The sequence below is a fragment of the Salvelinus namaycush genome, chromosome 42 (assembly GCF_016432855.1).
Source record: "Salvelinus namaycush isolate Seneca chromosome 42, SaNama_1.0, whole genome shotgun sequence".
In the NCBI taxonomy this organism is placed as follows: Eukaryota; Metazoa; Chordata; class Actinopteri; order Salmoniformes; family Salmonidae; genus Salvelinus; species Salvelinus namaycush.
The window spans coordinates 15,026,251-15,040,639 of NC_052348.1; the positions used below are offsets into that span (position 1 = coordinate 15,026,251).

At 43.3% G+C, this 14,389-nt stretch overlaps 1 protein-coding gene across 1 annotated transcript in view; it reads right to left on the minus strand.

Annotated features, from left to right (window-relative positions):
- The window catches only part of LOC120035175 (hedgehog-interacting protein-like), a 47,942-nt gene that overhangs the window by 18,068 nt on the left and 15,485 nt on the right, over positions 1-14,389 (minus strand). Inside the window, exons 5-8 of the mRNA XM_038981998.1 lie at positions 8,857-9,008; positions 3,660-3,833; positions 2,798-2,941; positions 1,283-1,404 (exon numbers count right to left, since the gene is read on the minus strand). Coding sequence (XP_038837926.1) covers positions 1,283-1,404; positions 2,798-2,941; positions 3,660-3,833; positions 8,857-9,008 — 592 coding nt within the window. The remainder of the gene's footprint in view (positions 1-1,282; positions 1,405-2,797; positions 2,942-3,659; positions 3,834-8,856; positions 9,009-14,389) is intronic.

Genomic DNA, 14,389 nt, shown 5'->3' on the forward strand with positions numbered 1-14,389 from the left:
TCTGTCACGAGTCCATTAGTACGTAGTGAAGGGTGGTTTCAATTACTGTGACTGAGGCCTTGCCTTGTTAAAAACAACTTTGCTAAACTGGATTAAAATGTAATGTCGATGTAGGGCTTTAACCGCCACAATACCTCTTCATTAACGTTGAAACTGAACGTATTAAGTGATGGTTGAACTAAATAGCGCAGGAGGTTGATGATGGAGTTTTAGTGTATTTTTGGGACAACATGAATGTAAATCGTTATGTAGTCATTATGGGAATAATGGACATTATGATGTGAGGAGTTCTCGCCCCTATTAGGGTGTAATCAGATAGGTAATGAACTCCACCTCCATCATGGCAATAGTATAATCGGGGCCGGGGTCTGGGGTAATTTGGCCCAATCAGTGATCGTCCTGGGTGAGAGGTGGCCAATGGAATGGGTGGGGGCTTTAAACTAGGCTGAGGGGCTGGGTGGGGGTTAGGGGGGGTTGTTTTGTGGGTGGCTGAAATAGCACTCATTGTGTGGTTATTAGAATCAAACAAACAGCTCTACATGATTCAACCAAACATAAGCACTAATTTCTTCATTGTGTTAGAAAGAGTGTTCTGGTGTCGATTATGCTCTTTTGACGTGCACCAAGGAGAATATGAACCCCAGGTCCTCATGGCTCTGTTTAGTGCGCTTTCAACTATACTAACACATCATCAAGATATTCATCGTGGCTGACAACTATAAATCCTAGTCATGGGCACAAACTCACATTCCCCTGGCAACGATATGCGAGGACGAATCGTTTGTGGATCACAATAACTTCTGATATTTTTTTTTTACTCAGATACACTGTGTACTGAACAAGTTGGAGGCTGACCAAATACCGCATTCTCACAATAGGAAAGAATCCAGTTGTATTCCAAAAAAACAGACATCGTTTTTCTCGTGCAGAACACACAGTAAAATGAAAGGTTATCCAAAAAGGTAATTTGTGAGGAATTCCATCAGATTCTTCCACACGTTCCCAAGGTGAGAGAGGACATGAAATGAGACTGTAAGGCAGACAGAGCTATTTTCATAACAAGCAACATTAATGTCCCATTGATGTATTCCAGACAGACCCCTAAAGGGCACTCTCAGGCTCCTAAAGGTCCCAAATGGCAGCTTGTCCGCTATAAAGTGCACTCCTTTTAACCAGGGCTCATGCACTCTGCTCAGAAGTAGTGCACTATATAGGGAATAGGGTGCCATTTGGGACACATCCTCAGTGTTGTTAGGGAAAACCATTAGAAGAAGGAACTCACCGTAGTCTTTCCCCTTAGTGATCGCCAGTATTCTCCCTGCTGACGCGTTCCTACCGCTGGCGTCCGTGCACAGGATCAAGAGACTCCCGTTGTTATCCGTATGATGCCGGTCCACGGCACACCTGGGGAAAGACAGGAATGAACGGATAAACATTGGAACGTCATGACACTGTCCATCTGCGATGATGCGTCACTCCCTGAGTATCACCGATCACCTTGGGGTGGTTGTGCCACATGATAAAACAGTGGCATGCGGGGTACTGTAAATCAATAGCTGCATATCTCACACACCCAGCTACAACTCAGTATGATTGATGAACACGTTCTAATGAAGCTCATAGCCTAGTCCAGTCAATCCATGATCAACCTTTTACCATGTGAAGACACAGAACAACCGAGGCAGTAACACACGGAGTGATCTGATCATGTCCACGGTTGAGAAGATACACACTAGAAAGGAATAGGTGCAACAGTCACTCACAGTTAACTGTCACTCACAATTAACTGTCAGTCACAATTAAAAACGACATACTATATACTAATATTAATATATGAGAAGATACACACCACATTGTGAAGTATTGGGGAGATTCTCTGGGTGGGCACAGGTATCAGGTGTGAGAAGTATTGGGGGGATTCTCTGGGTGGGTACAGATATCAGGTATGTGAAGTATTGGGGGGATTCTCTGGGTGGGCACAGGTATCAGGTGTGAGAAGTATTGGGGGGATTCTCTGGGTGGGTACAGGTATCAGGTGTGAGAAGTATTGGGGGGATTCTCTGGGTGGGTACAGATATCAGGTATGTGAAGTATTGGGGGGATTCTCTGGGTGGGTACAGATATCAGGTATGTGAAGTATTGGGGGGATTCTCTGGGTGGGTACAGATATCAGGTATGTGAAGTATTGGGGGGATTCTCTGGGTGGGTACAGATATCAGGTGTGAGAAGTATTGGGGGGATTCTCTGGGTGGGTACAGATATCAGGTATGTGAAGTATTGGTGGGATTCTCTGGGTGGGTACAGATATCAGGTATGTGAAGTATTGGGGGGATTCTCTGGGTGGGTACAGATATCAGGTATGTGAAGTATTGGGGGGATTCTCTGGGTGGGTACAGATATCAGGTGTGAGAAGTATTGGGGGGATTCTCTGGGTGGGTACAGATATCAGGTATGTGAAGTATTGGGGGGATTCTCTTGGTGGGTACAGGTATCAGGTATGTGAAGTATTGGTGGGATTCTCTTGGTGGGTACAGGTATCAGGTATGTGAAGTATTGGTGGGATTCTCTGGGTGGGTACAGGTATCAGGTATGTGAAGTATTGGGGGGATTCTCTGGGTGGGTACAGGTATCAGGTGTGTGAAGTATTGGTGGGATTCTCTAGGTGGGTACAGGTATCAGGTGTGAGAAGTATTGGGGGGATTCTCTAGGTGGGTACAGGTATCAGGTGTGTGAAGTATTGGTGGGATTCTCTTGGTGGGTACAGGTATCAGGTATGGCCATGGAACATTTCACTCACCTGCCTGGGTCATGCAGTCCGTGGGCAAATATTTCTGGTGGCTGGTTGGTGCTGTTGAAGTAGGGGTTGTTCCTGGGTATGGAGTAGGGAGCCGTGCAGCAGTCTGTGTCCACGTCCACCCTCAACACAGACCCTGTGAAATCACTGCAGACAGCACACACAAGAAAGGACAACTGGTTAGGTGGAGGTGGAAAAACTGTAGCTACTATCTTGGTTTACTGCTACCATATTGCTTCATCTTGCCAAATGTTAGAAGACTTACTGTCCTTTAAGTTTTTGGGAAATGGCCTACAGTGGCCTAAAAAATACCAGCAGAAAGATGTCCATAGAAAGAGGCCCATAGAAAGATAACCATAGAAAGATAACCATAGAAAGATAACCATAGAAAGATGCGAATAGAAAGATGGCCATAGAAAGATACCCATAGAAAGATAACCATAGAAAGATGGCCATAGAAAGATACCCATAGAAAGATAACCATAGAAAGATGGCCATAGAAAGATAACCATAGAAAGATGGCCATAGAAAGATAACCATAGAAAGATGCGAATAGAAAGATGGCCATAGAAAGATGCGAATAGAAAGATGGCCATAGAAAGATACCCATAGAAAGATAACCATAGAAAGATAACCATAGAAAGATGGCCATAGAAAGATTCCCATAGAAACATAACCATAGAAAGATGGCCATAGAAAGATTCCCATAGAAAGATACCCATAGCAATATGGCCATAGAAAGATACCCATAGAAAGATACCCATAGAAAGATACACATACTAAAGATTCTGACAGAATGATCCCCCACAGACTAATCCCCAAATAGCCTACACATTGCCCTTGACCTTTGACCCCTGGGTCTCACCTGAGGCCGTCCATCTCCTCCATGTCGTCCAGGGTGATCATGCCATCTCCCAGGACGATGTGCAGCAGGCCGTCAGGGCCAAACAGCAGCTGTCCTCCCAGGTGCTTCCTATGCAGCTCTGCCACTTCTATCAGCATCCGCGTGGTCCTACTGTCCACCAAGTTCGGGTTTTTCCTGATCAACAAAATTAAATCGAAAAGTGTTCGATCAAATGCATTGTTTTTTATGTCTATGAGAGGAACCTAGAGTGTATCGTTTTATATCTCTATGAGAGGAACCTAGAGTGTATTGTTTTATATCTCTATGAGAGGAACCTAGAGTGTATTGTTTCATATCTCTATGAGAGGAACCTAGAGTGTATTGTTTCATATCTCTATGAGAGGAACCTAGAGTGTATCGTTTTATATCTCTATGAGAGGAACCTAGAGTGTATTGTTTTATATCTCTATGAGAGGACCCTAGAGTGTATTGTTTCATATCTCTATGAGAGGAACCTAGAGTGTATTGTTTTATATCTCTATGAGAGGAACCTAGACTGTATTGTTTCATATCTCTATGAGAGGAACCTAGAGTGTATTGTTTTATATCTCTATGAGAGGAACCTAGACTGTATTGTTTTATATCTCTATGAGGAACCTAGAGTGTATTGTTTTATATCTCTATGAGAGGAACCTAGAGTGTATTGTTTTATATCTCTATGAGAGGAACCTAACAGTGTATTGTTTTATATCTCTATGAGGAACCTAGAGGGTATTGTGTTATATCTCTATGAGAGGAACCTAGAGTGTATTGTGTTATATCTCTATGAGAGGAACCTAGAGTGTATTGTTTTATATCTCTATGAGGAACCTAGAGTGTATTGTTTTATATCTCTATGAGGAACCTAGAGTGTATTGTTTTATATCTCTATGAGAGGAACCTAACAGTGTATTGTTTTATATCTCTATGAGGAACCTAGAGTGTATTGTTTTATATCTCTATGAGAGGAACCTAACAGTGTATTGTTTTATATCTCTATGAGAGGAACCTAGAGTGTATTGTTTTATATCTCTATGAGAAGAACCTAGAGTGTATTGTTTTATATCTCTATGAGAAGAACCTAGAGTGTATTGTTTTAGATCTCTATGAGGAACCTAGAGTGTATCGTTTTATATCTCTATGAGAACCTAGAGTGTATTGTTTTATATCTCTATGAGAGGAACCTAGAGTGTATTGTGTTATATCTCTATGAGGAACCTAGAGTGTATTGTGTTATATCTCTATGAGAAGAACCTAGAGTGTATTGTTTCATATCTCTATGAGAGGAACCTAGAGTGTATTGTTTTATATCTCTATGAGAAGAACCTAGAGTGTATTGTTTTATATCTCTATGAGAAGAACCTAGACTGTATTGTTTTATATCTCTATGAGAGGAACCTAGAGTGTATTGTGTTATATCTCTATGAGAAGAACCTAGAGTGTATTGTTTTATATCTCTATGAGAGGAACCTAACAGTGTATTGTTTTATATCTCTATGAGGAACCTAGAGGGTATTGTGTTATATCTCTATGAGAGGAACCTAGAGTGTATTGTGTTATATCTCTATGAGAGGAACCTAGAGTGTATTGTTTTATATCTCTATGAGGAACCTAGAGTGTATTGTTTTATATCTCTATGAGGAACCTAGAGTGTATTGTTTTATATCTCTATGAGAGGAACCTAACAGTGTATTGTTTTATATCTCTATGAGGAACCTAGAGTGTATTGTTTTATATCTCTATGAGAGGAACCTAACAGTGTATTGTTTTATATCTCTATGAGAGGAACCTAGAGTGTATTGTTTTATATCTCTATGAGAAGAACCTAGAGTGTATTGTTTTATATCTCTATGAGAAGAACCTAGAGTGTATTGTTTTATATCTCTATGAGGAACCTAGAGTGTATCGTTTTATATCTCTATGAGAAGAACCTAGAGTGTATTGTTTTATATCTCTATGAGAGGAACCTAGAGTGTATTGTGTTATATCTCTATGAGGAACCTAGAGTGTATTGTGTTATATCTCTATGAGAAGAACCTAGAGTGTATTGTTTCATATCTCTATGAGAGGAACCTAGAGTGTATTGTTTTATATCTCTATGAGAAGAACCTAGAGTGTATTGTTTTATATCTCTATGAGAAGAACCTAGAGTGTATTGTTTTATATCTCTATGAGAGGAACCTAGAGTGTATTGTTTTATATCTCTATGAGAGGAACCTAGAGTGTATTGTTTTATATCTCTATGAGAGGAACCTAACAGTGTATTGTTTTATATCTCTATGAGAGGAACCTAGAGTGTATTGTTTTATATCTCTATGAGAGGAACCTAGAGTGTATTGTGTTATATCTCTATGAGGAACCTAGAGTGTATTGTTTTATATCTCTATGAGAGGAACCTAGAGTGTATTGTTTTATATCTCTATGAGAGGAACCTAGAGTGTATTGTTTTATATCTCTATGAGAGGAACCTAGAGTGTATTGTTTTATATCTCTATGAGAGGAACCTAGAGTGTATTGTTTTATATCTCTATGAGAGGAACCTAGAGTGTATCGTTTTATATCTCTATGAGAGGAACCTAGAGTGTATTGTTTTATATCTCTATGAGAGGAACCTAGAGTGTATTGTTTTATATCTCTATGAGAAGAACCTAGAGTGTATTGTTTTATATCTCTATGAGAGGAACCTAGAGTGTATTGTTTTATATCTCTATGAGAGGAACCTAGAGTGTATTGTTTTATATCTCTATGAGAGGAACCTAGAGTGTATTGTTTTATATCTCTATGAGAGGAACCTAGAGTGTATCGTTTTATATCTCTATGAGAGGAACCTAGAGTGTATTGTTTTATATCTCTATGAGAGGAACCTAGAGTGTATTGTTTTATATCTCTATGAGAGGAACCTAGAGTGTATTGTTTTATATCTCTATGAGAGGAACCTAGAGTGTATTGTTTTATATCTCTATGAGGAACCTAGAGTGTATTGTTTTATATCTCTATGAGAGGAACCTAGAGTGTATTGTTTTATATCTCTATGAGAGGAACCTAGAGTGTATTGTTTTATATCTCTATGAGAGGAACCTAGAGTGTATTGTGTTATATCTCTATGAGAAGAACCTAGAGTGTATTGTTTTATATCTCTATGAGAGGAACCTAACAGTGTATTGTTTTATATCTCTATGAGAGGAACCTAGAGTGTATTGTGTTATATCTCTATGAGAGGAACCTAGAGTGTATTGTTTTATATCTCTATGAGGAACCTAGAGTGTATTGTTTTATATCTCTATGAGGAACCTAGAGTGTATTGTTTTATATCTCTATGAGAGGAACCTAACAGTGTATTGTTTTATATCTCTATGAGAGGAACCTAACAGTGTATTGTCAGAGGCTGGCGTGACGTTTCAATACATTCCATACCAAAAGTAGACAGTCTTAGAGGTCATAGTGTGTGCATGCTTTTTCTCCAACCCAGCCCTAACACACCCCTGCATTAACCAAAATGAGCCATAAACATATGTTGACACTATTGGGGCCTACTACACATATTGAGACCAAAGGTAAAGAACGTTTGAGACGTATATTTAAAGGATGTCCTGATTAAACAGAGAGGTGCTCATGTAATGCCTGGATGGAAAAAGAGCAATTATGTACGTGTGAGTAAGATGATACCACTGCAGGAGAAAACGCTGACATGTAAAAACAAGCTAACTCACCGACAACACGCCAACGAGAAGAGTGTTTAATGAGCTTGTTGTCTGGAGACATTGGGTTTTAGATTTGACGCTTCATTAAAGCTCAGAGTTAGGACGTTATTACGATGTTGGGGTGAATCTCAACTCAAAGCTGTAACTCAAACCCATAAAGTGATGACTTTCCAAGTCCAGAGAAAAGATTTGGCTTCATATTAACAGCCACAAAATGTTTAATGATGTGTTATTTTGGGCAGGGTATTTAGACAGAGAGTTTCTTATTATTTTCCTTCAGGGTCGTTGCTCTGCCAGGAAGAGATTGACTATCTCACACTGAGTGACATACAAATACCAACGCCATGGCTCCTCCTCAAAACGCCAGCACCTCCAAGATTATAACAGTTTGAAAAATGAAGTCTTTAAACCGTGCCATACAACAGTGATTATGATAATAAAAACGTAATACTTTAACTAGTATAGTTACGAGAAGTTTGTTTTGTTAATCACGGCTTGTTGTGCAACGGAGCTCTGGTATATCACCAGCAGAGCCACAAACATCTACAGTTGTCATTAGCGGCTTTGTAGAATTATACGCCGCCATTACAGTTTTCAATAAGGGCAAAAGCTGTCGCCGTCAGAAAACACGTTTCACGTGAGAGACTTGACTTGGCAGCGAGCCGACACGGGCTGCATTCAAAACTCACTAGAAAATAAACATTTCCTGTTCATCAACTGTACTTTATACTAGTGATGCGGGAAAAAATTGTTGTGTTACATATCGGGATATTATTTTTGACGATATATCGTATTGTTTTGACAATATTGCAATATTATTTGTGCGCTAGTTGGCTGTACCTGCTCCAAAACTCCAGGATTTTTCCCTCATAGCTTGTTCTCCATGTTCTTTTGAAATAAGGAGCCAATATGTTGTCAGCACTTTTATTTCCATGACTGATCAAAACAGGTTTTCTCATGGCTCTCTATTGTCCCTCTGCAGCATACATATTGTGAGCAATATGTTTGGAACATCGAATAACATTGCAATACAATTACAGTACGAATCGCAATACATATAGAATCGTGAGAATCGCAATAAATACCATATCGGCACCTAAGTATCATGATAATATCGTATCGTGAGGTCCCTGGCAATTCCCAGCCCTACTTTATACCTACAAACATTTATCTCGGGAATATCGACACTGAAATCCATCTTATTTAGGCTTTGCTTGTTTCTGCATCGTCATTGGTTGAACCATGTGTGGTCAATGAATGTATCTAGAGGGTGGTTTGGTTTGGTTTCTCCCATTTTACCTGGAGACAGTGACCGCAGGACATAGATGTCAATTCAACGTTTATTCAACTTTGGTTCAATGTAATTTCACAGATTTTACCTTGAGACGGTGTACTCGACCACATGCAGGACGTTTCTGTATTATCAGTGGTTGAACCGTAAATGGTAAATGTTTGGCATGGGTTTCTCCACTAGTTACCTGGAGACGGTGTACTCGACCACGCGCAGAATGTGGTCGTGCGGTCCGATGGCCCAGCGCTCCTGGTTGGTGGTGTAGGAGACGTACAGCTTGCCGTTCTTCTTGTAATTGGGGTGGAATGTGAGACCTAGCAGACCCCTTTCATCTCCTGCCTGCAGTCAGAGGACAAACACAAAGGACCAACAAGTTAATTATCTGCCTACTTTTTCTTTCTTTCTTTCTTTCCTTCCTTCTTTCCTTCCTTCTTTCTTTCTTTCTTTCTTTCTTTCTTTCTTTCTTTCTTTCTTTCTTTCTTTCTTTCTTTCTTTCTTTCTTTCTTTCTTTCTTTCTTTCTTTCTTTCTTTCTGCTGCTTGTGCTGTAGTAACTAAAGTCAAAGCCAACCCATAACCCACAGCCACAACATTGTCTCTTTCTCTCTACTTTTCTCACTATATTTCCTTCTTTCTCTCTGTCTCCTTCCATCTTGGTCTCTGTAGATACCCAGTGCCCACCCCTCCCAACCAAATCCCCCTCTTCTGTCCTCCCCACATACCGTACCTCCACTACCGCCCTCATTGACTACTGCATTACAAACCATTATAAAACATTTGACTCCAGCCAGTGCTCCCCCTCGATCCCCCTCCAGCCCACCCCACCCCAGCCCAGCCCTCTCTCTCTCTCTCTCGCCAGCTTGTCCTCGGGGCCCCTGCGACGCCCAGGCCATCCCGGCGGCCTCCATTGTCCGGTGATTTGTGTGTGTAATCTTTGGGGGATATCCGTGAATGCTATGCTGAGTGGCTGAAAGAATTTATTAGCTCACTCGTAGTTCATAGACAACACAAAAGTGCAGAGTCCTTCAGTCCCCCCCGTCCCCCCCCCGCACCATGCAAAATTTGAGGATAGAGATGGAGGGGGGAAGAGAAAGAGAACCTAAACAAGGACAGGGCTGCCAGCACCCAGTGTCTTGGCAACATGTTTAGAAACCATCTAAATTGCTTGTGTAATACGTAAACCTTTGTCTCACCCCGGAGGCAGCTACATCAGTCACAACTCTGGTGGTCCTCCCATCATAGTTAGCTGTAATAAGCAGCTATAGCGTTTCAGTCCCTAGGCAATGCAATCAGGTCTTTGTGTTTCTCTCTCTCCCTCTCTTAACAAAAGAATGAACAGAATGCCAGGCTTAGGTGTTAACAATGTTTAAAACGTGCCCCCTTACATTTTTGGCCGTATGTTGTTGTCCCCCCCTCTCCAAAACAGCTCAAGCCCCATTCCTCCCTCAATAACAGAAGCATTGATGCTGGCTGGCGTGGATGCAAAAAAATCGACCTCAAAACCCCCTAGAATGGCTACCTCACTGAAGGAGGCGAACCAGCAGCGGCATCAACATCAGCCAGAATCAAAGCCGATCTGCCTGCGTCAACCTCTTGGAATTCCCTCTCAAAATATTTAAAAAGGAATTTAGGCAAAGAGAGCGAGGAGGTCTGGCCTTTGTGTTAGTCCTACAGTGTGGAGGCATTAGCAGAGGTGTAGCCCCGGGTCACAGGCCAAGCAACACAGATCATAAATTGGTTCAAGTGTACTGGATCCCCCAGAAACTATTTGGACGGCGAAGGGCAGAACCCAGTCAAACATTCCAATGGAATGTGATGTCCGTGTCGGCAGCCCTGTTCCGTACGAGCTAGGCCTACAGTGATCCGACACCGGGGTCCTTTCAATACCGCCGTTAAGATAAAAAAAATGCGAACGTTGACGAATAAATAAGAGTTCCTCTCGACGAGAATTTATGAGAACTACTCCATGTAAATTCCGTGTTGCTCAAAATAACAGGATTTATGTGGGGTTGGTAGTGAGTCCAATAAACTGCACATTGACAGTAATGAGTGGGAGATGATTCTAGTTTGCCACAGACAACCATTCCCGTCCCTCACCTTAAAATTATTAACCCATATGTCAGATTTGGGATGCAGTGACCCGAATTCCCCACATAAACACTGGGAAGGAGCGGGTCAAGACAAGAATTCCAAAAGGAAGGAGCCGTTTGATCTTCAGCTAAAAGACCACTAAAACACAGCAGCGGTAAACGAAATATGAAAAATATTGAAATATTAGCTCTCTCGCTAATGACTGCTCGTCATAACCAGAAGGCATACGGACGGCAGCAGAGCTAACACCAGGTCATAAGAAACAAACACTTGGAAACTAGGATTGAGTTCCAAATGGCACCCTATTCCCTACATAGCGCACTACTTTTGGCCCAAGCTCTATAGGGAACAGTGGCCATTTGGGACACAGCCCGATTCAATCTTAACTCCTGATTAGGAGAAGAGAAAAAATACCTTGGCAGATGGATCGCTATCAAATTACTGCCAAAGCTACAGCAGACATATTGTTGACAACGTAAGTAGGCAGCTCTGCTCCAAGTGATAGACAAAAGAGCTAATTTGAAGTGTTCGTGTGTTGAGTATTAGTTCCAGTTAAAATATAAACAAAGTGAGGTTTCACTATCTTCCAGCTCTACTGTGCGGGGTTATTTAGAGGAGAGGTACTGGGTGTACTGCAGTGGAGGCTGGTGGGAGGAGCTATAGGAGGACGGGCTCATTGTAATGGCTGGAATGGAATCAATGGAACGGAGTCAAACGGGGTTTCTATATGTTTGATCTGTTTGATACTGTTCCATTAATTCCTTTCCAGCCAGTACAATGAGCCCATCCTCCTATAGCTCCTCCCACTAGCTTCCTACGGGTCCTCTGACCACCCCCTTTTGTGGTCATGGGAGAACAAAGCCTCGTAGCGGGGGGGGGGGGGGGGGGACAATGGCCATTGATGATGTCATCGTAACACCTCTGTCAGGCCCACCACAAATCACTTCAACGCCTTGACTTGAAAACAAGCTTCCCTCCTTTTCTCCTTAAACTGCTCTTCTCCTTCTCCCTCCTTTTTTACGACCACCATCATTCTTCCTCCCAGTGTGGTAGTGGGTTCTGGTGGAATCTCACGGGGCTGAGCCTGTCTGTCTGTCTGTCTGTCTGTCTGTTGATGCTCCACCAACACCTGCCTCCAGATTCACAGCGTAGGCCGGACTTTATTCTTCCGTTTTTGGCCGTTTTTTTGGTGTCAAGAGCCAGGCGAGGCAGAGTTGTAGTTCTCACCAGAACATCAGCAGCATTCCATAGAGCTGTGGAAGGGGAGCCGGAGCAGGGAGCGGAGCATAGTGAGTGGCTACCGTTTCCAATCCCGCCAGGCAGCTGCCTTTCTGTTCCATGATGCATGGTTTGGCTCCCTGCATTGTTAGCCCAGCGCCTTTTGATCCTCATTGGCTCTGGCAATCCCCACAAAAATACATTCCACCACGAGGAGAGCTGATTGGAGAAAAACAATGCAGTCCCTTTTACCTCAAAGGCAATCTGAAATGTTCACACTCATTCAGCCCCCCACCTCCCCCTGGTTACTCCAGCACAATGAAACCAGGGAGCCAAGTCAAATCACCCCCCCCCCCCCCCCTCCACCTGTTAACACACATTAATCCTATGACAAGGTCGGAGCTTAGACCAGAGATCACTCAGTCTCATAACGAAGGGAGAGAGAAGAAAAACCTAAAGAGACCAAACCACCCAGCCCAATCAGATTGGATGCAAAACCACTTTTATAATGGAGGAGGCAGCCAGGCAATTTCCTGTATCACACGACACGTCGGCCAACAGAGTAATGTTTTGGGTCCATCTTGATAAACTACGACTTTCACTGAACTTTCTCTTGACGTATTCCAGCGTATGTTCCTCTTCCCATTACATAAATAGGATAATAGTAAGATTAACATTGCTGCCCCCCCTCCTTCAGCTTCAGCGCTTCAGTTCTCAGAGGGAGTCAACAGTAGGAGTAAGAGCTAATCTATCATCCGCAGGGCACTTATCTCAGACAGTCTGAGAGGAACCTCTACTCTCTCTGGCTGAGTTAGCCTGACAGTCTGAGAGGAACCTCTGCTCTCTCTGGTTGAGTTAGCCTGACAGTCTGAGAGGAACCTCTACTCTCTCTGGCTGAGTTAGCCTGACAGTCTGAGAGGAACCTCTGCTCTCTCTGGTTGAGTTAGCCTGACAGTCTGAGAGGAACCTCTACTCTCTCTGGCTGAGTTAGCCTGACAGTCTGAGAGGAACCTGTGCTCTCTCTGGTTGAGTTAGCCTGACAGTCTGAGAGGAACCTCTGCTCTCTCTGGTTGAGTTAGCCTGACAGTCTGAGAGGAACCTCTGCTCTCTCTGGTTGAGTTAGCCTGACAGTATGAGAGGAACCTCTACTCTCTCTGGTTGAGTTAGCCTGACAGTCTGAGAGGAACCTCTACTCTCTCTGGTTGAGTTAGCCTGACAGTCTGAGAGGAACCTCTACTCTCTCTGGTTGAGTTAGCCTGACAGTCTGAGAGGAACCTCTGCTCTCTCTGGTTGAGTTAGCCTGACAGTCTGAGAGGAACCTCTGCTCTCTCTGGTTGAGTTAGCCTGACAGTCTGAGAGGAACCTCTGCTCTCTCTGGTTGAGTTAGCCTGGCAGTCTGAGAGGAACCTCTACTCTCTCTGGTTGAGTTAGCCTGACAGTCTGAGAGGAACCTCTACTCTCTCTGGTTGAGTTAGCCTGACAGTCTGAGAGGAACCTCTGCTCTCTCTGGTTGAGTTAGCCTGACAGTCTGAGAGGAACCTCTACTCTCTCTGGTTGAGTTAGCCTGACAGTCTGAGAGGAACCTCTACTCTCTCTGGCTGAGTTAGCCTGACAGTCAGAGAGGAACCTCTGCTCTCTCTGGCTGAGTTAGCCCAACAGCTGTAGATGCAGTGTGACAGAGCACAAGAACACAGCATGAGATATTTGTCTCACAGTGAATATATTTTATTGCGCGTCCGCGCCCCTAGCCCTGTCACACAGGCTAACACACTTCAATAAGAGTGTTAGGCAAACCCACACTGCTCAAAGCAGATGTCTTCATTCCAAACCGCTTTCGCCCCATTGCCTTTGCAGCTGGCTGATGTAAGCAACCAATAACGGCGTCGCTCTATTTGCACATAGGCAATGTGTCACCATGAATGAAATCAAAGCCAGCATATTGTCAGCCTCCGCTGGATACAGGAAGATTAAGTATGGACGTTGGGCTGCGTTCTCTCTCGTTCAACAGCATCTGGAAGTGGTTCCCGCTTGAAACAGAAAACCCAAAACAAGTTAACTGTCTGAGCACCTCAGTTAACGCGCCGTGATGGCATCATAGTCTGCATGACACTATCAGATGTTGGTACTGAGCTGAGATGTGCTGGACACGCCGTGTGGTACAGTTGGTAGTGACGAGTCGTAAAGACAACAGCGCCCTGATCAAGACTGTGCCACACGGTTTCGCACCGTGCCCGCCGAGCCGCCTTCACCACATCTGAGCCACAGCCTGGCAGTGGTGGCGTAAGCCTCCGTTTAATCACCAAGCAGCTGGGAAACATAATCAGTCAATCAGTTGTTAGAGATGAGAGTATCTGATCCAATGGGCTTGGAGGATGGTGACTGTGACACCTCCGGGACAGATGGACAGAAACAA